The sequence below is a fragment of the Bubalus kerabau genome, chromosome 20, assembly GCF_029407905.1.
Source record: "Bubalus kerabau isolate K-KA32 ecotype Philippines breed swamp buffalo chromosome 20, PCC_UOA_SB_1v2, whole genome shotgun sequence".
Classification (NCBI taxonomy): domain Eukaryota; kingdom Metazoa; phylum Chordata; class Mammalia; order Artiodactyla; family Bovidae; genus Bubalus; species Bubalus kerabau.
In genome coordinates, this window is record NC_073643.1 from 44,912,251 (window position 1) to 44,938,696 (window position 26,446).

The window sequence follows — 26,446 nt, forward strand, 5'->3', positions numbered from 1 at the left end:
GCTCCAGCCAAGCCCTTCCTCCATACAGGTTCCCCCACAACCATTGTTATGTCAACAATATCATGTAATAGGACTGTTTCAAACCACACTGCCTGGCACTATCCTGGTCATTTGCCTTGTATGCACACCAGACTGTGAGCCCTGGAAGGCCAAGCGAGTGCCTACATTCCATCTGCTGCTGGTGCTAAAACAAAAAAACTGGGTTGAATATGCTTTATCTCAAACATGAATAAACGTGCTTTAACTTCGGCACAGGAGATTTAAAAAACATTGCTTAGATTCTCAGAAGCTTAAAATATACACAGACATCTCTTGAAGTAAATGGAATTTATTCAGAGCCTAAAGCTGCCCCCAGGAAAGCTGGAAAGCATGTGAATACAGGGAAGGCAAGTGAAGCCCACAAGGCAAAGCTAAAGACTGTGCCCCTCGCATCCTGACCGCACTCACAGTGAGGATTCTAATGTCAACCATAGCAGATTCTGCCATTTTACCCATGGCATTCATGAACAGAGAGGCACACATCGAAAGAAAGAGAATCTGTTTAAATTAGGGGTATAGACACACAGCCCATTTGCTCTGTATCACTGTTCCTCCTGGCTTGTCTGCCTCCCCACAGCTTTAAACCGCCAGCTTTTGATTTGAAACGAGGCAGCTGAAACCACAGCGACTTTCTGCTGCATTTGAGAACAGGCCAAATGACTGTGTACTGTTCTGAAAAAAGAAAAAAAAAAAAAAGCTTTTGACAGAGCAGCTCCCCTTCCCTCCTGCGGCCTGGGAAATGAGCACCACAAGCCTGTCCTGGGCCGAGCATGCCTCGGGAGACGACACAATTCCGGCTAGAGACTCACCTCTTTTGAATGTGGTGTCCCCCCCACGTGATGGAAACGCTGTATTTCCCCTGGGTGCTGGGGTAATACTCAAATGCATAGACTCCATCCTGAAAGCCTTTCTGTTTCACCAGCTCCTCCAGACCCTCTGTGGGAAGGAAGCACACCGTCTTTCCAATAGGCATCCAGACTCAGAACAAGAATCCACAAGACAGGAACAGAAAGACAGCAACAGCCACAAAATAAAACCACGTGGATGGTCTCAGAGTGTGGGATTCCCCCACCCCAAATTGGGAGGTTACTCCAAAGCCGAAAACATGTCTACTTCAAAGTAAGGGGAAATGGAAGATTTCCCAGCTCACTGGCTTTAGAAAGCTTTCTCATGTATGAGGGGCCTATGAGGTCCTAAAGCCCTGGGGCTGGTAATATTTTTCAATGATCAAAAAGCCATCCTTTTTAGCTGCCCACAAAAATTGCACAGGGAACTCTACTCAGTATTCTGTAATAATCTAAATGGGAAAAGAACTTCAAAAAGAATAGATATATATGTATATATAACTGAATCAGTTTGCTGAATACTTGAAACTAATAGAACAACATTGTTAATCAACAATGTCTCCTGCATCGGCAGATTCTTTAACAATGAGCCACTGGGGAAGCCTACATTCCAATATAAAAAAGGCAAAGAAAAGTTTTTAAAAATTGTAGGAGTAAATGCTTATGAGTATTTGGCATTAGGATCCTGGCATATCCTTTGCAACTAAAGCTGGACAATGAAAGCAAGAAAGCTTTTGTATGCTATCTCCAAGAGGACAGGTTTCAGAGGCTACCTCACAAACTCCAGACTGAGCCATCAGGCAGGAACTTGTTTTATGTTGAGCCCTGAGGTTTGGCTGGGAAAGCCATTTAGTCAAGTAAGAATCCAAGGTCAGGAAAAAAAAAAAAAAAGAACGCCTCCTCAGTTCCTGTAGCAACAAGCCAAGAGGGAGGCCAGCCCCAGAGCAGCCTGACTCCAGGTCTGGGCAATCTAGAACCTTGGCTGCCTTCAGGGCACAGCTGCCCCAAAACTCAGTGCTCTGAGATCAAATATTAACTTTCTGGAGCTCAGAACACTCCTGCCACAGCCTGTTAGGAACATAGTTGAGTGAGAACAGTCCCGGAAGAGAAAGCGAGGATTTACAAAGCCTGGGAGTAAAACTGCCGAGGCTACTGCACTCACAACCGGAAAATGTCGAGCTGTTTCTCTGACCCAGGGCGGGGAACTCATGAAGAGAATAGATACCTGTTCTCCTGTCTCCTTTCTCAAGAAAGAGTGAGAGAGTTGCAAGGTGCAATGCACTCTTCCACAGGTGGCATTTATCTACGGAGAAGACTTAATCGTAGGGAATTTATTCTCCTTCTATAAGCACTCATCAAAGTAATTAGGTATCTGCCATAATTTCATTGTCTATAAAATGTAACCTGTAGAGGGGAAAATTACTGGCTTTGGAGATCAGGCTTGAATTCCAGCTCAGATGCTTAAAAGCTTTGTGACTGTGGACAAGACCCTTCCTCTCTGAGCCTAGGTTTCCTCAGATTAAAAAAAATGGGCCATTTCATGTTGCTGTTCCAGGTCCAATATTTATTTCTTTTTCCGGAAGCCCTAACATAATGTGAGGCTGTCAATCCAACACTGTTCCCACATCCAGGGCAGACATTACTAAACAATCCGTTTCCTTCTACATGAGCAGAGAGAGCCTCCAATCTCTGACACAGCTCTCGGGGATAAATTGATCAGAACTGGCTGTGTGATGAGACCCATATTGCATGGCTGTCAAGTTAAGCTGAAATCACACTGAGACACGGAAGCAAAGGAGCACTTACTAGGACCCTTAATGGTGACGCCGAGCTCTCCACTTCCAGCAGCTTTGGTGTCAACCTTGAAGTCTGCAGTTTCTCGGATGCGAATGCCTTTAGGCTGCAGGCCTCGGCCACTGGCCCGGCAGGCGTTTGGATTGCAGGCTGCAAGCACAGTTTCGACATCAATTCAATCTTTTATTCTTTAGTCTGAGTTGAGTAAGCCAAGGTAACTTTGAGCCACCCGCCAAGAAAATGTTTGCTTTGCCGAGTGTGCAGCAGCTGCCCGAGACCAGGGGTCTCGTTCAGGGAGCACACCAGGCTAGCAAATAAAGACACAATATAACTTTGTCCAGGGACTGGGGAAAAGTTACTTTGGCAAAGAAAGCAGGAACGCACAGCATGAATTCGCTGGACTCCTGGTATTTGCTGAATCCTGGCATTTATCCTCTCGGTGGTAAAAGAGAGTTAAGACCTGGGGTTGGACATTGCTCAAACTTCACTGCCATACTCAAGGGTCCAGTAATTGGGAAGACGGGGCTTTTTCAGGTCTACTTGGAAAATGCGGCACTTGAAAACATCTGACCTGGTTCCAAACTTTGGATCAGTCGTTTCTAAAAGTCTAAATGTTGTTCTGTTCCGCAGGAAGAGCCAGAGGATGGTGCAAAAAAAGACCAGATCAACCCCACCTCGACCAAGGCAGACACACATTTCAGTGCTGTTACAAGGTCCTTGGAATGCAGGTGGCTACTCTATAATTAGGAGTCAACTCCACTCTCAATTTGATTTCTGGATCCAGTTAAAATACCTAAACTTGTAAGTCTAGGGCAAAGGTAGCTTCTAACATTCCTACATAAGAGGTTCACAAAACGATTCCATGGGGTTTGTCGAAGGTTGATAAAAAAGACATCGATGTGCCTGGGACTTTTTTGGTAACATGAGCAACCTTCTCATTAAATACAGAAATGGGAGATTAATGGGTAAAATGTCAGGTTGTTCCTTTCCAAACCTGACACTGTATATTTGACAGGCTCCCTCTATACACTAGGGGGTCACAGACTCCAGAAGACAAGACTATTTATTATAAAATCATTTAAGTGGAGGAAGGAAGGGTCAGTACATCAACAGAAAAACTCTATTAAGTATTAACTAGTACAAGTGATAGATGGATATGCCAGCAATGAAAAAAGTAATCTACAAGTGAAAGGAAGTCAGAAAATATCATTAAAACTAGGAAAGCTGTTCAATATTCTTTCTTGCATTGTGTCAAATGAAGTTCTGTTTCTGAATACGTTTATTTTTTTCCCTCTTTGTCAAGGGGAGAGAAGTTGGTCATACCAGAAATAAGTCACAACAGGATGACAGGACTTCCCTTGGAAGGTTTAAATGTATCTTTAAAAAAATAAAAGTCATGGAAATCCTGAGTATGGGCAAGAGTCTCAACATCAGCAGGATAACTGCTCAGTTCATATAAACACTAAATGGAACTAAAAAGTTTGAAGGAAACTACCGGATTTTCCAGCATCTTGAGATGACCTAGAGATGTTAGATGTAATCAGAGAGTGAGTCTGGGGTCTGGCCAGACAAGTGGGGCTAACACCTGCACTGCAATTTCCCACGGTCATGAAGAGCACAGGCCCGGTCGACACCGGAGGCAGCGCAAGGACTGGCAGAGATGCCCACCCAACCAGCCCTTACCCAGTGAGATGCCTCTGGCCCAGTGCTTTCCACTAGGAAGCCAGCAGCTTCAGGCTCCACGCTGGCCAAGAGGCAGGATTCAGAAGAGGAAACCAGGTCTGCAGACGCAGTTGCACAGAACAGAACAGGAAAGGCAAGTACTGGTTAGAAAAGGCAGCAGAGTTGGGGGTAAAAAAAAAAGAGAGTAACTAAGTCAGAAGGACAGAGTCTAACATTAGAGAAAAATACATGCTTCTGGCTGCAGCGGGAGTTAAGTAGCTGACAGAGACCACGGTTCTATTCCTACTGACATCTAGTCCAGTGGTCCCCAACCCTTTTGGGCACCAGGGACTAGTTCTGTGGAAGACAATTTTTCCATGGCCCGGGGTGGAGGCGAGTGGTTTGGAGATGATTCAAGCACAGTAGGATTCATGCTCTTATAAGAAATCTAATGCTGCCGCTGCTCTGACAGATGGGAAAACTCAGGCAGTCATGCAAGCAATGGAGAGCAGCTGTAAACACAGATGAAACTTTGCTCCCTGGCCTGCCGAGCACCTCCTGCTGTGCAGCCCGGCTCCAGGGGTTGGGGACCACTGGTCTAGTCCATACTCATACCTTACGACACCTAAGCCTCAGTGTCTCAGGCGCCCACTGGGAACAGCAACAGCCCCTGGGTCACCGTGGCTGGGGTCGTGACTAGCTGCTATCGTGCTATCTGCCTGACAGCCAGTAAAGGAGGCCACAGGGGACCTGCCATGTCCCTGCTGTTAACCTCAGCCACAGACACCCTCTCCTCACACAGCTTCCATCCTGCATCTCTCAGTAAGGACCACGAATCCCGGCAGACGTGTTTTGGGGGTGGATTAAACAGGTTAATATAAGTAAAGCACTTAGGTCACTGCACAGTGTGTAGGAAGCTATTAGTGTTAGTATCTTGAGGACAAATTAGATACTAGTATTAATGTCTTGAGGATACTCCTGCCAAAGGGGCCCTGGCAGCAAAATGACAAGTCTGAGTTCAGTGCTGGGCCCTGTCATGCACAGCCAGCCTGAATGCCAGAACCAGAGGCGGTCAGCTACCCCAGCACTCACCTTCCCCGACCTGAACAACGAAGGGACTCTTGGGGATGGTGTCCCCAGCAAAGGAAACCTTGACCACGTGGGGGCCAGGCTGCATTGGTTTGTACACACATCGATACACTTGGTTTCCTCTGTCTTCCACGAGCAACTCCACGGTGTTCTTCCCCTGGGGATCCTCCACCTCCACACCAATGTCGCCCACACCAGCACCTAGGAGAGAGAGAGAACAGGCCATGAGTCCAAGTCGCCCTCTAGAAAGTTCCCTGCTGATGAGAGCAAAAGCAGGTATAAAATTCAAACCACAGGAGACAGAGAGGCATTCAGAAGATGCATACCCAGACCTGTTTCCTAGCAGAAATAAGGAAGGTGGAGAAAGGAAAGTTGCTTATGGGGAGGAGGGTCATAACCAACTTTCATTTTCCCACAATCCCTATTTCCTAAAATTTCTATATTGAAAAGAAAGCTGAAAATTCAAGAACTGTGTTTTATTCATTCCTTTGCTTACCCCTCCTTCCCACCGGACCTTGCATAGAATTTGGTCCAAGAGATGATTGTTAAACCTTAGTCTCTTTGGAGTATTTATTTAGTCAAGTCAGAAATTGATTATTAATAATCAAAGTTAAGATTGAGTATGAGATTTTAGAGAAGAAAAGCTGGTTTTGAAAAATCTAGACATATAACCAACACATTTGAAAAAGCTAATTTTGTAGTTTTGTTGTTGATTCAAAAGACAAAACGTCCAGCATCTCAGGTTTCTAAGGATTATCTCTGGCTCTGGAAGAGGAGAGGTGCTACCTGCTGTGTAGATGTCAAAATAGGTGGGCTTATTGGCGATGTTGCCGGCAGCTTCCAAGCCTGGGCCTTTCGCAGTGACTTTACTGGCATCTCCCTGGGCCTTGTCGACATTCACCTCGAATGGGCTCTTGGAGATGTGCTGTCCTGCAAAGAGGACTGTGACCTACAAATGACAGGCAGGGGAGGCATCATCACTTCTTGCTCAGTGAGACCACCTTCTCCTCCATCTTCCTGATTATACACACGAAGGTCCTGGAACCAGGGGCTCCGGGGAAGCGGCCTCCGTGGGACCCCCATCCGACTCTACCAACCACACAGCTGGGCCTGGGACATCAGGCCTTTAGCCAACTAAAACACACCAGACATGCCTAGACTAGCCTCTATAGTGGCATACGCACAAGCACTTCAGTCTCTAGACACCAGATTCTTTAAGGCAGCTGCAAAAGGGACCACTGTCCCTGTGGAATATCATGCAGAGCTCCAGGATTTCAAATCTAAGAGTCAAAGTATTTTTCACAGGAACAAGATCATTTTCAGATACATGGATTTGAGACATAAGACAGATTTCTATCTAAACTTTGAGTCGAAGTCCTCATCTTTTAAATTCTTAGGGTTATCAGATTGGGTGGGCCACTGGCCTCCACTCCAGTCAGCTGGCCTTCTCCGCAACCAGGCTTTGATGCTGACAGAGCCTCCAGAGCACTGTGAAGAGGGATACTGAAGGAAGCACTAAAGACAAAGAGCCCATAGCTCAGCATTTACACTCCAGGCTTGCAGTTCCAGTTATTAGTCATCTCGGTGGAGTCAGAAAAATCTTACGACACTGCAAAGAATTTAAGGGAATTCAACCAATCTGCATGGAGTAGCGATTATCTCAAGTTTGATTCACAGGGATCCGAGATTTTTGACAATGAACATGGATACTTGTATAAACAGAAAGAGAAATCAGAAGAGAATTTAAGGGACTCTCCAGATGGCCCGAAGGTGAAGAGTCCACCTGCCAGTGCTCAAGCCCTGGTCAGGGAAGATCCCACGTACCATGGAGCAACTGGGCCCATGCACCACAGCAAGAAAAGCCACCGCAATGAGAAGCCCATACAACGCAACTGGAGGAAGCCCCCACTTGCCACAACAAGAGAAAGCCTGCAAGAAGCAACGAAAATCCAGTGCAACCATAGATAGATAGATGATAAATAGATGCGAACTTAAGAAAACCACGCTTCTTCTGCATCTATCGAAGCAAGCACAGAGAGCATTCAAGCAAAGGCCATGATGTCTTATCTTACTTTGTGCAGTCCGGTGACCTTGGGCAGATACTCCACAGAGTATGTCTTGTTCTTATCGCTGTCAGGGGTCACGAGTGCCTAGGAGGGAAGATGAGTGACAGTTAGAGAAGGCACCGGTGTGAGTAAAAGAGTGCTGTGCTCGCCAAGGGCCCATGGCAAGGTACCAGGCCAAGAACCTGCCCTGGCTCTTCTCTGGCCCACCACTCCTGCAGGAAGCTCCGAGAGAAGCAGCCTGAAGTCACAGAAACCAAGTCACATTAGCACACAGGTATAACCAAGTCAGGCCTCCATCATCTCAGGGCTGTAACCTTTCCAGATGAGAGAGACTATGAAGCTAGGAACCTAACCCTTTATTGGCCCAGTAGTTATTAAGAGCTTATGAAACACCAAGCCCAGGGACAGGTGCCAAAAATAAATCAGGCACGATTCCTGCCTCAGTGGGAGGAACAGACAATCATGCCGATAAACATAGGACTTCAGATGGTGCTAAGCGCTAGGAATAAAATACAGTCTTAAGAAGATAGGAAGACAGAAGAAACAGTATGTGCAAAGGTCCTGAGGGAGGAACCAGAGGATGATCAGCATGGGGAAAGCGTCGGGAATCAGTATTGCTACTGGACTGTACTTTATCAGTAACAATAGTTAAATGCAATATTTAATTGTATTATATAATGTGTGTCCTTGGGTATCAATTTATATGATACTTTAAACACAACCCTTAGGCAAGTGAATTTAACTGCTAAAGACTCAGGATTCTTTTTTTTTTTTTTAAAGGAAAAAAAAAAGCTTTTATTTTGAGCTTTAATAAGAAAAATAGAGACACAGTCCCTGGCCCTGTTATAAGCGCCAAAGTTTCCATGGGATACTAACAGGAGAGGCAGCCTCCTCCAACATACCTCCTCTTTGTTCCCTTCTGGGTCCTCAACAAACACCATGACATCACCTTGCCCAGCGCTGATTGTGTCCACGGTGAACTTGGCTGGCTGCTTCACCATGTTCCCAGTGGGCTCAATACCTGTTCACAGGTTTACACAAGCACATTACAAACTGGGTCAGGCCCCAACAGTGTCTCCTTCAGGGAAATGAGACAGGAAACCCATTCCTGCTTCTGCCATGTGGGAGATGGTGACAAACCATGACGGGGATAATCAGGTCAAAAACTCACAAATCTGGGGACTTCCTTCATGGTCCAGTGACTAAGACTTCATGCTCCCAATGCAGGAGGCCCAGGTTTGTTCCCTAGTCGGGGAACTAGATCCCACATGCTACAACTAAGACTCAATGCATCCAAATAAATTTTTTAAAATAACTCAAATCTTGTCCTTGGTATTTAAGCAATATTCAGTTCTGAAATATTCAGAGAACTTCAGTCAAAAGGCTACATTGTATGACTGTGAAAATGATGTGGGAACTAGAAGTAGGGCTTGCCTTGGGGAAGAAGACAAAGTGTGATTCATTTTTTGTTAAAGACCATTTTTGTTTCTTGTTTTGTTTTTGGCCACAGCATGCAGCTTGCAGGATCTTAGTTCCCTGAGCAGGGACTGAACCCAGATCATCACAGTGAAAGCTCCAAGTCCTAACCACTGGACCACCAGAGAATTCCCTAAAGATCATTTTGTATTACTTAAAATGTTTTAAATATTGCACTTATTTTTAATTCAATTTATAAATTGGATGATTGAGCAAATTAATTTGAGATAGAGTAGCATACGAGTGTAAGAATTAATAATACCCTTTACCTAGTTCCCCAAATGTCTACATCCTACAAAACTCTAGTACAATATCACAAGTCACAGCACAATCAAGATACAGAACGTTTCTACCCCACAGGGAACTCTCATAGCGATCTTTCATAGCCATCCCTTTTGTAACCCTTCACAGTACTAATCTGCTCTTCATCTCCAATTTTATCATTTGCAAAATATCATATAATGGAATCACACATTATATAACCTTTGGGGATTAGCTTCATCCACAAGCATCATTCTCTGCAGTTTCATCCAGGATGCTGCCTGTATCAGAAGCCTGTTCTTTCTATCATTGAGTAATATTCCACGATATGGACGCACCACTGTTTGTTTAACCATTCACCCAGCAAAGGACATCTGGGTTGTTTCCAGTTGTCTATTACTGATAAAGCTGCTATAAACATTCATACACAGGACTGTGTGCAAATGTTAAGCTTTTATTCCTCTGGCTAAATGGTAAGGAGTGCAATTGCTTGGGTTTCTCTCAGTGTCTTGAAGCTGTAGGTTTATGTTCTGTTTTTTTTGCCAAATTTAGGAATTTTTCAACCATTCAAGGAATTCACTACAGTGCCAGTCTTCAGACCCACGATCTCTAGCTACTTTGCCTTAATCTCTTTCTGAGACTCCTTACATTTACCCTGTAGAAAATTCCCAGGGGTTTTAGTTGCACTTAGTGGGAAGCATTAGAAAAAGTACTTCTACTCCATCTTCCCAGAAGTATTACTTTTTTTAAAGTTTTTATTATTATTATTAGTATGGAGAATTCTCAACCTGTACAGACATAGATGAATGAATGAGATGTAATGAGATAAAATGAATCCCACGTACCTATCACTTAGCTTCAACTACTGTCAACTCACAGCCTATCTTGTTTCACCGCTTCATTCTCACCTCTTTTCTCCTCTTGTATTATTTGGATACAAACCCTAGTCCTCTTAGTTTTCATCCATAAACATTCACTATGTATCTTTAGAAGATATTTTTAGAATGCCCACATCAAAAAATAAAAATAATTCCTTAATAACATCAAATTTTCAGTGTTCAAAGTCTTAGAAGTGTCTTAGAAATGTCACAATAATAAATAAATAAAATATTTCGGATCTTAAAAAAAAGTCTAATGAATTTTTTTTAACAGTTTAAATAGGACCAAATAATGTTCACATGTTACAATTGGTTGCTAAACCTCTCAAACCTCATGTACTCCCTACATTTCTCTTCATCTCTTCTTTTCTTTCCCATTGGTCTGCTTGAAGACATTGGGTCATTTGTTACTATAGCTGGATTTATATTAGCTTTCTAATAAATAATTTAAGAAAAACTGGTGATTAGATAGTTATATAACATATCCTGTTAGGTAAAAAAATGCAAATTGAAGAAAATATACAGTTTGAACTCATTTCAGCATAGAAAAATGGCTGGAAAGGAATACCTCCAACTCTGAAGGAAAAAAATCGGGTTAGCAGCTAAGAATAGGACTTTGAATTGTTGCTTTCTAACTATTTCTTTTGCTTAAAATTTATATAACAATTATGTCATTTAACAGAGATTTGATCATGCACTTAAAATATTTATAAATATTTATAAACACCCACTCCATCTAACTCGAACAGCCTGCAGAGTCAGCCTATCCAAGGCCGGAGACTGGGCTCATCTCTGGCTAACCATGGTTGGTTAGGAAGCAGAACCACATCTATTTCGGAGACAATATTTCCCAAGCAGAAAAACCACTATTTCCTAGGATTACTCAGAACTAAACATGCTGAGGGCTTCCTATACAGTGGATGCTCCATACAGAACACAGGTTTCATTAAAGGTTTCTGCTTGCCCATGGATACATGCTTTCAGCATGCTGAACCCTGCCAGGGAGCCCATCACAAAGGCCTGCTTGTGGCTGTAGGTTCATATCACGCCAGCCTTCCCTCCTTCCAGTCAATGGGTCTCAGTGAACAGATCAGCAAACACTGACCAGCTGGTAACTGCAACTTGGTCAACACCAACTCTTTAGAGAGGATGAAACATTCTCTAGGTCTTGGTTCTGTCAGCAGAAACAAAGCAACATGGCCACACAGGAGAGAACAAATTGCCCCTCACCTTTGTTTCATTAAGGACAAGGTAATACCTAAGGTGCTGCCCACGTGGCCTCACATGTGGCCCTGTTCCCTAAAATGACCATTCTGTCTTTCTACTTAACAAAAAAAATTAAACATAGAATTACCATATGATCCAGCAATTCCACTTGTACATATATCCCCCCAAAATTGAAAGTAGGGACTCAGATACTTGTATACATATGCTCACAGCAGCATTATTCACAATAGCTAAAAGGTATTAAACAAAAAACCTGAATGTCCACTGACAGAAAAATGGAAAAACAAAATGTGGAATACGCAGACAACGAAATATTATTCAGCTTGAAAAAGGGGTGAAATTTTTATACATGCAACAACATGAATGAATCTTGTAAACCCTATGCTACATACAGTAAACCAAACACAAAAGGGCAAATATCAATACTGTGTGAGTCCACTTACAAGGTACCCAGAAGAGGCAAAGCCACAGAAACAGACTGAGGCCAGGAAAAGGGGACAACTGAGGATGAGATGGTTGGATGGCATCACTGACTCGCTGGACGTGAGTCTGAGCAAACTCGGGGAGATGGTGAAGGACAGGGAAGCCTGCTGAGCTGCAGTCCACGGGGTTGCAAAGAGTTGGACACAACTTAGCCACTGAACAACAACAACATAGAAACAGAAAGCAGAATGGCACTTGCCAGGGCCTGGGGAGGTGGGGATGGAGAGTTGCGTTTAGTGGATACAGAGTTTCAATTCGGGAAGATGCAAAAAGTTCTGGAGATGGAGAGAGGTGATGGTTTCACAACACAGTGAACATATGAATATACTTAATGTCTTAGGTGCACCTAAAAAGAGTTAAATTAGTGAATGTTATGTTATAGGCATTTTACCATGGCACAAAAATACAAAAGGAACATATATATGTGTGTGTGTGTTTCCTCCCTGAGTATATAAAACTTACAGAGTCAAACGAAGGAAATGGCAATGACTAGCCACATTCCTTAGCTGCAACAAGAGGTCATTTTCTAAAAAACAGCACTGTGAAAGGAAACCGTTTCACATTAACAACAGGGAAACTGGACACCAGCGATAAGCTTATTGCAAACAAGCACTTTATGCCTTGATTAGATTCAATCCATTTGACCAATTTTGTTGACAAAGAGGTTTGGCTGTTTGCAACTTTTCTGCCTTTAAGGGAAGCATAACCTTTCAAATCAGATTCCTTATTCCTGCCAGCGTCTTTGACTATGGCTTAGAGAGAGCACTTTTAAAGCATGCAGGGACGTGCCAGCCTTCACTCGACTGCACTGTGGGTATGGCTTTGAACAAAGTCCCCTGTCTCGATATAACACGAATGATGGCACAGAGCCCACTTCATTGCCAAAAGGACTTCAAATGGCAAGTAGGTCTGTTCCAGAACCCTCTGTCCTCTTAATCATGCTGAAAAAGATGAGAATGGGGCTAGAACAGCGCACACTCAGCACACTGCCCTGGTCGTGTGTCATTTCAAGACTAAGCTGATGCCAAGTAGGGCACTGCTAACTTCAAAGGGAATGAGTGGATAGACAAGTGTTCTACATCTTTAGAAAGTCAATGCCATTTAAAAAAAGAAGAAAAGAAAGTTAGGGAAAACTATTCTAGATTAAGAGTTTCAGATAAAGTAACAAGCAAATGTAGAAAGTGAGTCTTAATCAGATCTCGGTGTGTAAAACAAGAAAAACTGTAAAACAGACAATTGTAGGATAAGAGAGAAATTTAATTATAAACTGCATATGAGCTGTTATGAAATTATTGTCCTATTTTCTTATGTGTGATAATGAATACTATGGTTATATAAGAGGATGTTCTATCCTTAGGAAAGGTTTGCTGATGTTCTGAGGAGCAAAATGTTGCCATGCCTGCAATATATTTTTGAACAGTTCAACAATCACACACATGCACACACACACATATACACACAGAGCAAGAGAACACATTAGAATGTTAAGAGTAATAGGCAGATCATAGGAAATCTGGGAAAACATGGGAAAAACTTTGTGTGTGTGTTACCCTAATTGCAATTATGAAAATAGAATGTACTCTTCCCCCTCACCACAGAAAAGAGAATAAATTGTATCCCATTGTACTAATTTTTACCAGAAACCACACTGGGCTGAAATGCAACTGTTCTCTGTAAAAAAAGCTAACAGGCTTGAAGTCAGGTGCCAACCAGAAAACCAAATTCCTCAGAATGCCTCTGACCTACTCTAACGTTTCGAGCAGAACACTCCTGGCAGCTGCCTGGGAGATTATAAACAGGATGTCTTAGCAAGGAAGTATCTGCCAGGGGTTAACAATAGCTCCCACTGCATCTGTAAACCTGCAGAGCTTTCACATAACCAAAAGGAGAAATGAATCTGCAGTCAGAAGACCCAGGCTCCTGCTGCACCCCACCATGGTAATCTGGGAGACCTCCCCATTCACCTTCTCCCTCCATGCCAACGTCCCCTTTCCTTTGTGGATTGGGCCTCTGATTGCTCATCTGAAAAATGGAAAGAAGAGCCCTTTCTTTATCTCAGGGTTACTGCATCCAAATCACAAAGTATAAACTCATCCATCTCCATTACATTAAAGTAGCACTGTTCTTGGAAGCCTAGATTCACAAGACAGAAAAGGATGGAAATAAACACAAGGGTCTTTAGGTAAAGAAGAAGAAAAAAAAAAAAAAGCTATCTGACAAAGGAGGCCTGGGATGTCTTTAAATATTAAGCTTACACATTCTCGATCCTGAATAATCAAGACCACAGTGGCTGATTTATGTTGCTATATGACAGAGACCAACACCATATTGTAAAGCAGTTATCCTCCAATTAAAAATATATAAATTTAAATTAAACACACAAATAAAAATGAATAATCAAGACCAGAGGACAAGCCTCGAATCCGACATGACCAGTGCTTACCTCTACCATAGGCCCTGGCTTTCTTGGGGTTGAGTTTGGGTTTAAGGGGAGCTCCAGGCTTGAGCTTGGCTTTGGGGAACTGGGACAGGTAAGTCATCACTGAGTGCTCATCCACATCCGGGTGAATAATTTCTTCAGGAGTGATGACCTAGAATAATAACAGGGTAGATGAACACCCAGAACATAGCACTTTGCAAGTACTGACGTTTTTGCAAACATCTCTTAAACTAACAACTACAAGTATAAAGACATGGAGTCAGCTTCTCAATAAAGTGAAACTGCATGAAACTGGCATGCCAAAATTAGTTTTTGTGTGTGTGTGTTGTTTTTTTTTTTAAAAAAACCTTTTAGAAGTGTCACCATTACCTTTGGAAGCTAAGGACCTTCTCCAGACACTTCTGTATGTAATTTCCAGAGTTCAAACCTCCCCACAAAAAAGGCTACCCACTCTCCTTTCCAGAAAGACTAATCTCTATCAAGTAAGGAAGAAGAAACAAGAACACATGGGATTAAAGCATATTGCCAAAATATTTACTCTTTTATCTAGTGTCTACATTTCTATTTACTCAGCTTCTACTAAAAAAAATAAAATAAAACCAAAATGAGATAATGCAATGACATTAGATATGTGGTCTAAGAAACAGACTGAATGCTTGTGTCCTCCCTTAATTCATATGTTAAAGGCCTAACCCCGGGTGTGATGGTATTAGGGGGTGGGGCCTTTGGGAGGTAAGTAGGTCTGGATGAGACCATGCGGGTGGAGGCCCCACGATGGGACTGGCGCCCTCACAAGAAGAGGAAGAAAGGCCTGTGCTCAGATTCTCACCACCACCTGAGGGCACAGCCAGAAGTCAGCTGGCAGCTGTGTGCAAGCCAGCAAGAGAGCCTTCACCAAGAACCTAATTTCTTGGCACACCTTTATCTTGGACTTCCCAACCTTCAGAACTGAGAAATAAATAAATGTTTGTTGTTTAAGCCACCTGGTCAATGGTATTGTTATAACAGCCTGAGCTAAGACACGTCTCAATACGTTTAAAGCCATTTTCAAAATAGGAAAGGGGAAAATTTCTCCTGACATTCAGCTTAGGAGCAAGATTAGATCCTTGCTAAATAGGTGGACTCCCTGAAGGTGTCATAGCCCCAGTTCCATCACTTGATCCAGCCCTAAATAGCAAAAAAAAGTTCTCCTGCACCTAGTAAGCCATACCTCTTCAGAGTAACAGAAGTCTCTCATGCATCAGATCAACCAAATTCAGATGAACAACATTATGTGCCCAACTTCCCTCACTCCATGGTAAAAGAAAAAAGAAAAAAAAAAACCCCAAACAGGAAATATTCTGATAATTAGCCTGCGGCAACAAGATAGCTATTTGGGTTTGTACACTTGCCTCCAATACATTCCGCAAAATGCAGGATGTGCATTGATTTGGCATTTCTTCTAGGCAGCTCCTTCAACAATTTTACACACTGCCAAAATCACATGAACACCAAAAGGAGATGGATTTCGGTTTAAAGGGAGATGAAAAACAAATCATACAACTTCTTGAAGGTGGAAGAGCCAAGGAATGGGCCTTGGAGCAGAGATATGATGCCAAAGCCAAACCAAAGAAATACAGGCAAGACTTTCTACCTTCCAAGGGATCCTGATACAAATACACTGACCTCAGCTCTGAATACCAACTTAAGACCTTAAAAGAGTCTGTAATGAGGCCATTCATTGCCTGGCACGGGCTACCCATAACTTTTCTTGACCGAGTCTTTGAACATGGGAGTCATGATGTCAGGAGATGCTATTTAAACTCCTTGGAGGGCTTAGAAGATTGGACCTCAACTAAGCAACGTGGCTACAGCAGATGGTGTCCAAGACATATTCAATTTCTAAGTTCCCTTGTTATATTCTTGTGTTAGGATTACAGGCAATACAAATTCTCCCACAATTTCCATTAATGGCAGATTATCTTGGTTTACATTTCTTTAAAAGTTCTAAGTGACTTTCTTAAAGATACTGGATTTACAAATGTTTCATAGCTCAAAAATGGTCAAATATTGGCAATTTCTTATGGTTAAGGTCAAGATTTGCAGTCTGGCTTCCAAACATGGCCTCTGTGATCTTTGGAAAAGAAATATACTAGAAAATCTGTCACATGTAACAGTAAAGATTTTTAGGGAATCTACAAGTACCTAGGCGGTGCAGTGATAAAGAATCCGCCTGCCAGTGAAGGAGATGCAAGAGATTTGGGTTTGATCCCTGGGTTGGGAAGATTGGCTGGAGTAGGAAATGACAAACCACTCCAGTATTCTTGCCTGGAAAATTCCATGGACAGAGGAGCCTGGTCAGCTACAGTCCCTGGAGTCGCCAAGAATCGGACACAACTGAGCAGACAGACAGATAAGTATTTAAGTCAATGAGAATCTATTAAAATGGGTAAACTGAGACAGATGGAAGAGGGCCCCAGACAATGCTCCTTGAAAGCTGGCCACTGGGGAGGTCAGACTGCCTGCAAGACCACAAGGCATTCACAGGGTATCAGAGGAAGCAGCTTGGTGGGACATGCATGCCTGTACACGTACCTGTGGGACGCCTAGCCAGTCGTCTGCCTGCTGCATGGCTTCTCGTGCATTATCCACAGGTTTTCGTGGATCCCAGGATTCCCAGTCTGGGCACAGACCTGTTAACAGCACACAAAAGATGCTGTTGGTGTTAACTGACTGAAGAGGTAAAAGCAACGCGGTGCCTAAACTAAACTCACTCAGTCTCTTGAGAGAACAGTTTCTTCCAAAAATCTTAGTGAACTGCATGCTTTCTGGGCCAAATGTATCATGGATATGACTATGCCAGGGTAGAAATCACTCTGCCTGAGCTGAGACTTCTTCAGCTTGTTCTTCTTGCATTCAGATAGAGGTTATCCATTCCTTGACGGGGTGGTCTAAATAAACAAACAAAGCCTATAAAACCATTTGGGCCTGGTGTCTTTTAGGAAGTGAGAATTTTTTGACACATCACACTCCTATTTTTCTACTCTGGTGACCAAATGTGTTGGGTTGACATCAGCTGAGTGTCCTATAATTTCACTGAATTCTGACAGTATCTACCTAAAATAGCATCAGAAGACACAAGTTAAGGGCTCAGTCCCACAAGATTCCCTGACCCCTAACTCATTCAGAGCTGGGCTTCTGACTACAAATCAGAGGTTCCTACCAACCGCTCCTCAGGCTGGATCATTTCCTAGAGTGGCTCACAGAACTCAGGAAAACAGTTTACTTACTGGGTTACTGATTTATATAAAGGATCTTATAAAATGGAAGAGATGCATAGGGCAGGTGGGAGAAGGGGCAAGGAACTTCCATGTCTTTTCAGGCATGCCACCCTCTCAGGACCATGCGTTCACCAACTGGAAGCTTCCCAAACCCTGTAGTTCAGGGATTTTTATGGCAGCTTCATTACATGCACTGATCACATCACCTAACGTTAGTTACTAACTCAGCCTCTATCCTCTCTTCCCTTCCTGGAGGTCAGGAGACAGGGGCAAATGTTCCAATCCTCTAATCACTGGTTGATTCCCCTAACATCCAGCCCCCATCCTTAAGGGCATTCCAAAAGTTACCTCATTAATAAACTCAGGCATGGTTGAAAGACACCACTTGGTAAATTTCAAGGGTTTTAAGAGCTCTGTGACAGGAAAGGTGACAAAGACCAAACATATATTTCTTATAATAAGTTACAATATCACAATTCCAAGCCTGGATATAGCTACAAAGACTGGACTAGGATCCTGTACATTTAAAACATTCACTTGCTCAAAGATCTAAATCTAGAATCATCTCAAAATCTTTTGTACGCACAAGAAGTACAGGATTGGACTAAAAATCCCCAGGTTTAAACTGGAAAGAGGCATCCTAAAATTTGTCTTTGCATGAAAGCAAGGAAGAGGGCACTGGGAAATGAACTAATGCTGAGCTTCTAGTTACTTCTGGATGGTGTAGCTTACAGGCTCTCAAGGAAGACTGGGGACTGGGACCATCCTCCTTCCCTCTCTCCAGGTGACACCAGCTAGTCGTGTTCATTGAGAACCACTAGCTTAGTTAATACTAATGTGCCCAGCATATACAAAGCAATCAGTAAATCCAAAATATGATTGTTAGAGTAGGTTTTTTATTAAAAACAATTTTGGAGGTGCACACAAACACAAGCTCTGTTTTTTCTATTGAGTGTAACAGCAAACTCTACCCATCAATCTAAACCCTCCAGTGAGGGTAATTACTACCTTGGTGTACATTCAACCACTCAGAAAAGAGGAGCCCATCAAGGGTGGAAAAGGCTCCAACTGGATTCTGACCAAGAACTATTTCACAGCAATGCAGAAAGAAAAGGGCGTAGAAAGCCATATATAGTCAACCCAGTGGTTGATAAAAACGGGTACTTTCCACTCAATAAATGTTTTTAGATTTTCATGCCAAACCACCTAATAGGGCACATGTTGAAGCCAACGGGAAACTAGGCACCACTGTGGGAAGCAGGGGAAGAAGCAGGACTTGGGGTCTGGAAGCTACACTCGAAGTCTGCTTAGATCATGAAGGCCTTCATTCAGAATTTGGGTAAATAACTCCATGCTCAAACAAGTCTATGGAAAGTCTTGTAAGACTTCTCATCAGAAGGCAAATGAAGCCATTTTTAGTTCCTTTAGATACCTTGCAATCAGCTAAAAACCAGGACAAATACAGCAATCACAGCAAACCTAGCTTTCCCACTGAAAACCAAGAGATTTAGGGGTCAACAATGCCCCCACTCTGGAAGAGATGGCTCTGGCAGCCATGGGCACTTACCTGGAGCACAGCTGTCTACCAAGGCTCCCAGGGCTTTGCCATCTTGCCAGTTCTGGTTGAAGTTGGTGATGGGCAAGTAGGGGATCTTGTTCTGAATCCACCCAAGCAGCCTCTGCTTTGGCGTCTGCTTCTTGGCATCATCGTCTCCTTCATCCTCCCACACGGGCATGGAGATGGAGTAGTGGAGGATGAGCGTCCACACCAGGCCCAAGATGAGCTTCAGGTTCCCATCCACGATGGCTTTGCTGTCTGAGCAGAGAAACACAGGTAGGGTCAAGCCTCTAGTTACCCAGGTGTGAATCAGTCTTTTTAGAAAGTAAATGAAAGCCTCAACTGTTAGAGACCCACATTGAGCTATTTAAGAGTGAAAGGATGTCATGCTGGCATCAGTTTCAAAATACTTGAGATGCAGAGATGATAAGATTCCAAAATGTTGTTAACCAATGTCAGTGCATCATAAGTACATGAGAACACATTATTCTGTGGTCTCTATTTTTGATCACTGTTTTGAGTTTTTTTGACACACAGATGATGGGATCTCAGTTCCTGCCCAGGGATTAAACCCACACTCTGTACTGGAAATGTGGATTCTTAACCACTGGACCACTAGGGAAGCTCCCCCTCCCCATTGTTTCTATTTTTAGATGCATTTTAAATTTTCCATTATAAAAAATCTTTTTTTTAATTTCAAGAAATCATTTCAGAAATATAGACAATAAAAAGAGGTGGCTGCATTCCTGCTAACCAGGCAGTATGCCTGCTAACAGACTGTGTATACGCATATGTGTGTCTGCTGTCCTGAATTTACATTATACTACATGATCAGTCTTGAAGTCTTTCTTTTCACTAATCACAATGTCACAGATATCTTCTTCCTATAAAAAGATACTTCTGGTACTTCTTTGGTGGTCCAGCGGCTAAGACTCCATTCTCTCAATACAGGGGCCCAGGTTTGATCCCTGGTCAGGGAATTAGATTCCGCATGCCTCAACTAAAAAGATACCACACAACAGAACTAAGACTTGGTACAGACAAATAATTTTTAAAAAAAAGTTGTTTCTGTTTACACACCCATCTACAGATTTCAGAGGCCATTTTCCCTCAACACCAATACTGGGTGTTACCAATCATGTTCATCTCTGTTTCTCTGACAAGTTAGTCATTCATAAAAGGAAGTCACTAACAGTAGAGCAAAGTGTTGCCAGGAGGACAGGTGACTAGACAAACGCATGGCCCCCTTTCTAGTCATTTCCCAGCTTAACGGGACATGCTCTGCCACTGGCCAGCCCCCCCTGGAACTCTCACTGAAACTGTTTCTACTTCCCACTCCCCTTGGCTTCCCTGTGACTCTTTCCTCTAACCAACCTCCAACTACACCCACCAAAATTCAAACATTATCTCCAAGATAACTATCTGTCTGTCTGTCTCTCCATGTCCTATACCCTTTTCCCACCAAACAACCTCTGTTGCAATCCCCCATTCTGCCAGGACCCCAAAGTGAAAATGTCAGAACCTTCTTGGACTCTCCTTCAAAGCCCTGGTGCAGTTCCCACAATTCCCTCCCTACCTCTTGGCAAATCCTTTTCTACACTGTCCCCCAAATATGGGGCCCCTCCTCCCCTCTGATTCCTCAACAGCCATGAAACTCCACCACTGTTCACAGAACCCAGACCTATCCTTCTGGTAAGGTACCTAAATGCTTCCCAATTCACCAATGGTCTCTGCTGCCCAGAGTCAAATTCTTTAAACATTCAGCACCTTGAGAGACCCACATAACCTCTACCTGCTTTTCCACCCCTGTCACCATCACCCACCACCCTCCACAATCCAGGCTCAAAGACTCCCCATTCCTGAAGCACATCTTGCTTTGAACCCCCTGGACATCTCCACCTGTTCTGTATCCCCTTTGATGGGAAGGCCCTTTACCCTAACCTCCTGCAGGATAAACCCTGGGGCATCATTCAAGGGCCCTATCTATTACAAACAGTACACTTCACTCCCACCAGCCTATGTGTGACCACACCAGGGTCCTCTTATGGCAAGGACCACTTTACCCTCAGCCTCCTCCAACCCCCAGGGCTGTGAGCACCGGATGGGGAGTAACTGAGCTTCTTCATCTTGCAGCTCCCCACGCCCTGTCCCTCCCACCCACTGACCGCAAGCCACCTGAATGTTGGTTAAACACACGTCAAAATCCACTGAATGAAACTCAACTGCAACCACATGAAAAATAAACTCACATGCTCTGGAGGAGTAAATGGCATGCCATTCAAAACTGAAAGGGTGGGGATTTCTTGTTTTTAATCAAACTGTTTACTGTTATGTCCTCTTACAAAGGGGAAAAAAAAAGACTCTCTTAAAACCCCACACCCAAACCCACAGAAATCAAAGGTAATTTCATGGTTACAGATTCAGTCACAAGACTTGATCACATAAAATGACAGAGTAAAGGGCTGGTAAGACACACTGAATGTAAGTGATCCTCATTCAAAGTTAAGGTACCCAGGGATTTTCTACATGATGAACTGTACGACTAACGTTTACACATGACTGTCCGATAATTCACAGGACCCAGTAACAAATGAAAATGCAGGATTCTTTGTCCAGAAGTATTAAGAATATCAAGACGGCAACAGCAGAGCATTAAACCAAGCACACAGAACCCTTGAGTATGGGGCCCTGTACAGCTGCCCAGTCTGTGCAACCACAAAGGCAGCTCTGCTTCTGAGGTCCTGTGGTCAATAAAGGAGCAGCGATCTGCATGAAACACTGAACCCTCCATATGAGCATCCTTGGATGCTCATATTCATTCTGCTGGACCAACTGCCAGTCCTTGACCATAACTGAGATTTTTGGATTGGATGCCCTGTTACAACTCTGTCTTTAAAGTGCTACTGATTAGTGAGTTACTACCTATGGATGGCAAAAAAAAAAAAAAAAAAAATTGGGTCAAACAATTTTCCATGCCCATTTCCTTTATTCAACTTAAAGAGCACAGAGCAGTTTTATGGGGGGAAGGGAGGGGATAGAACCAGAGAGTATGTGTACTTATTGCTAATCAGGGAAACGGGTGTACCGCGCGGGGTCAGATCTTGCAGCAGGCAGTATTTGAACAGGTCAGAGTGTCACCCAGCCATGGGCATCAATGTGCAAAGCTCAAACTTTGCTGAGTGATGTGCTAACTGCTTTACAAATGCAAACTTGCAGATTTCATCCATAAATCAAAACATGAAACCAGTTTGCTCTATTTTTACCCAGCTTACACATGTTGGTTTAAAGGAATGAGACATGAGTCTTTTCCAAAACGATTTTGGGGGAAATATGACCCAGTAAAAGCCGGAGTCAAATTTATGAAACGTACAATGCCCAGAACGTCTGTTTCCAATGAATTCAAGGTGGGTGTTCAACCGGGAAAGCCCCCATTAAGGTCTCATTGGGATAAATGATACTTTCATTCTGCTATTCTAAGAAGCTGGAGGGAGAGCAGTCCTCATTCCAAAAGCGATTTTGACAGGTGAGAGTTCAAATGCTTCACCGAGCTCTTGGAACAATAAAAAGATGGCGACTTGCCCAAAAGGCCTCCCCCATTCCCACCCACATGAAATAGGAGACTCCCTGCGCCCTGAAAATGAAATGCTACACAGCGTCACAGTGTCCGTGTGTAACCAGCACAGCTGACTACTCATTTGCAGCCGTGAGCGTGCTCTGGGATGTTTATGCCGAGTGTAAACAGGGAGCAGAGACGTAAAAAGAGGAAAGGGCCAGGTCAGCTGGAAGCCTCTTGGGCAGCATTCCACCTTCTGAGTTACTGAGCCTCTTTTAGGAATAAAATAAGGCAAGGCCCAAGCTCCTAGAATCTGCTTAGATCGGGTTGGCAACTGGCCACAAGTTTCTCCTCCCCAGATTCAGCCAATCACAGTCCCCACATAAATGGCTCCAGACAACACTAGCTCTCAAGCCACACACACCTTCTGTGAACACACCTTCTGCAACTACCTCAAATTAGCCTGAGTTATATGTAAGTGAGGGTCATGTTAGTGCTTTTATGTTTGTTTTTTGGGTTTTTTAAAGCTAGAAAGTTAAACCCCAGCGATTACAAATTCTAGGATGGGATGTTTTCACATCCTTTCAGCACGTCAGTTCCCCAGTCCTGGTAAGCAGCATTTTGGAATAGGTGCAGGTATGAGGACAGAAACCAGCTACTCTTAGGCAATCTTCAGCAGCATTTGAGAAATACCTCCTTTGTGGACAAGTCCCCACCGGGTCAGAGAGACGGTGCTGTTTCACCTCTCTCTATTCTTACAAGTAGAGGTGTGTGGACCCACACAACCATCGATACTCCTGCTACCTTCACGATGTCAACCTTCTCTCCCAGCTGTTGCCAGGGTGTCAGAAGTGGGGACCCAGGAGGAGAGGCCTGGGGGGGGGGGGGGGACACCATCCCTTATAAGGACAGCAAGGCATTCACTAGTCACAGTGCAGCCGGCTGCTAGGTCAGAAGCAGACAACATGTGGCTGAAGGAGTCCAGGACAGGTAGGGGTTTCAGGAAACCTCCTTCTAATGTGCTCTTGGGGACAACTCATCAAGGCCGTGTGTGTGTGCTCAGATCCTTCAGTTGTGTCTGATACACTCTGTCTCAAGTCACGTGGCCTTGGGCAGCGGGTGGACCTCCTCTCAGGCCAGCATCATAGTCACTGAATGGGACCTGTCCTAAAAGAGGCCAGGCAGGTGATGGAAGCAACCTGGGTCCCAGAATAGGCTGTCCCACCAACCTAAAGACTGAAAAAAAGTCCACTGTATTTGTCTAAAAACCTCTTTGTCATAGCAGTTTGACTATAATAAGAAGATGCTCTGGGCTTTGAAGACCTGAAGTCACAAGGGCCTATTCCCATTTATGTCAGTAAGATAAAATATAGACCACAATGAAATAAGGGTGGATCGGGGCACGGGGGTCAGCTGGATTTCTGATTCTGTTTCTTGCTCATGAACTACTCAAGGATGACAAAGGAGCTGTTTGAATGAACACGTTTTACACATTCCTGCGTCAGAGTTCAGTTAAGAGAGTTCACTCAGAAGGCTTTTTCATGCTAGCAATTTTTCACGAGAAGATTCAGTAGACCAAGAGTGGTCATTGGTGTCGGCACATGAGGTGAGCTGAGAAAGGTGCTGAGGCCCCATCTGGATTCAGTGAGAAAGGCTGCTGAAGTGGCTTAGTAATCCTGCCATGAACAAGGCACGAGGAATATAGAGACACAGATCACTGTGCAGATTAGCAATGTCTGCCCTGGGCATGGCATGAGGAATGGTGGCTAGGATTTCTTTGTAGTAGAACAGAGTAAACCTTCTCAAAATCCCTGCTTCGAGGTTTCATCTATATGTCCATAAAACATTTCTTGCATGTCACTTTAGACGTCAAATTTTCTAATTTGCCAGCTACTCCTTCTGTTCTTTCTCACTTGCTGGACAATTTTTGCTGAGAATAATTAGAACAAATTACAGTATTCCATAAACATCTTATTTTTATTTTGGTACACAGTTTTGGGTGGACTTTCAGATCTTAGGTACTATGATAGTGCATTGCTTCATAATTTATCCCAAACACCTACTTTCTGATTAAGAGGTATCTTTTATTTAAAAGTTACATTTATGGGAATTCCCTGATGGTGCAGTGGTTAGGACTCTGTACTTCCACTGCCGGGGGCCCAGGTTTGATCCCCGGTTGGGGAACTATCTGCATTATCCCAGTGGGTTTTCTTTTCAATGCCATTTTTGAAAAGTTACCACTTTTGAGGATTATTTTATATTCAGTAATGAAGTCACACTGAACTAAACAAGATAGTTTATAGACAGTAAGTCTCTTCCCATTTACCATTAGTAGGAAATCCCTAAGAAGTTATAACAAGGAATCTAACCTGTTAGAAAGGTGAAAGAAAGAAGGAAACATGGAAAGATGCTCCAAAATGGTCAAAGCAGTGCATCTAAACTAGCTTTTTGACCCTAAAACTTCAGGTCCCTGCGTTAAGTCATCCCACTGCCGCCTCACAGTTCTCCTGAGTGGCCAGCAGGACAAGGGCCGCAGGGACTCCTGAGCTTGAGCCCCTAGTCAAGGAGCCCAGAGTTCAGCCACTGGGAGGTGCGGGTAAACCCCAGCGTGAGCTGGAGAGGCCTCAGCATGGAGGCGTCTGTCCCTCCCTCACAGCTTCCGGCCACAAATGCTCTGAGAACACATCCAGCTGAAATAATAAACGCTGGCTGTGAACGGAGGCCCTCATCACCTTTAACTCCAGCTCAGCTGGTCACTGTCCATCCTGTGCAGAGCCCAGAGGGAAGCCCACGAGGCAAGGAGCACGGGCAGGAGGAACGACCCGAGAAAGACTTCTAAACACGTCCTCTCCTGACATCAACAGCAGCCAAAGCAGGACAGCAGCCCCCCTGCAGACCTCTCCTCTGGGCCACAGGCATTGCCTCATGCGACCCTCACAGCTACCTATCAGGATGGCTTTTGCAGTTAACCCCATCTTACAGATGAGAAAGCAGAGGCTCACAGAGGTGTCTCCCGAAAATGACATAGGAGAGCCTAAATTTAGCCCCAGTTCTCTCTGCTGCGCTCTAAGCCCAAACTCTTTATTTTTTTAAATTCAGATACTGATACTGTTAGTCGCTCAGTCATGCCCGACTCTTTGTGACCCCATGGACTGCAGCCAACCAGGCTCCTCTGTCCATGAGATTTTCCAGGCAAGGATACTGGAGGGGTTTGCCATTTCCTTCTCCAGGGGATCTTCCTGACCCAGGGATCGAACCTGGGTCTCCTGCACTGCAGGCAGATTCTTTACCTACTGAGTTACCAGGGAATAGCTGATCTAGGACATGCTGGCATAAAAAAAAAATCCTATCAAGGATTTCTTTTTTCTTTCCCATTCAGGAACTACAATATGCTTCTTCTCAGATATCAAAACCCAGTGTTTATTTTTATTATCAATACTACTCTAAAGAGAAAGAGGATAAAGCAGAACTATTTCTTTCAGTGCAGAAAGTCATCAAGCTATATAGATATTTCCTAAAGTCTTCTGTAATAGTAATGTTAACTGATGAAAATGTATTTATGCATCATTTTAGCAAGAAAAATTATGGAATTCCCCAGAGCCCAAACTCTTATCCTCCTGACTTCTCTGAACACACGTGATGTCATGACCACTTTCACGAGGCAAGCACAGTTATGACTCTCACTCTACAGATGAGGAGACTGTGCACAGGCACAGGCCGCACCCCCGGGCAGCATGGTCAGTGAGCAGCTGAGCTTAGGAGGGGAGTGCAGCAGGCCTTCTGATCTGGCCCCAGCCATTCCCACCACCCCCAAA

General features: G+C 43.8%; 1 protein-coding gene across 6 annotated transcripts in view; it reads right to left on the reverse strand.

Moving 5' to 3' along the window:
* Positions 1-26,446, reverse strand: part of FLNB (filamin B) — a 139,365-nt gene that overhangs the window by 60,071 nt on the left and 52,848 nt on the right. For all 6 annotated transcript variants that reach the window (XM_055557711.1, XM_055557710.1, XM_055557709.1 and 3 more), the window contains exons 2-10: positions 19,088-19,336; positions 16,835-16,932; positions 14,264-14,411; positions 8,398-8,516; positions 7,502-7,579; positions 6,216-6,378; positions 5,433-5,630; positions 2,691-2,828; positions 849-975 (exon numbers count right to left, since the gene is read on the reverse strand). In XM_055557711.1, coding sequence (XP_055413686.1) covers positions 849-975; positions 2,691-2,828; positions 5,433-5,630; positions 6,216-6,378; positions 7,502-7,579; positions 8,398-8,516; positions 14,264-14,411; positions 16,835-16,932; positions 19,088-19,336 — 1,318 coding nt within the window. The remainder of the gene's footprint in view (positions 1-848; positions 976-2,690; positions 2,829-5,432; positions 5,631-6,215; positions 6,379-7,501; positions 7,580-8,397; positions 8,517-14,263; positions 14,412-16,834; positions 16,933-19,087; positions 19,337-26,446) is intronic.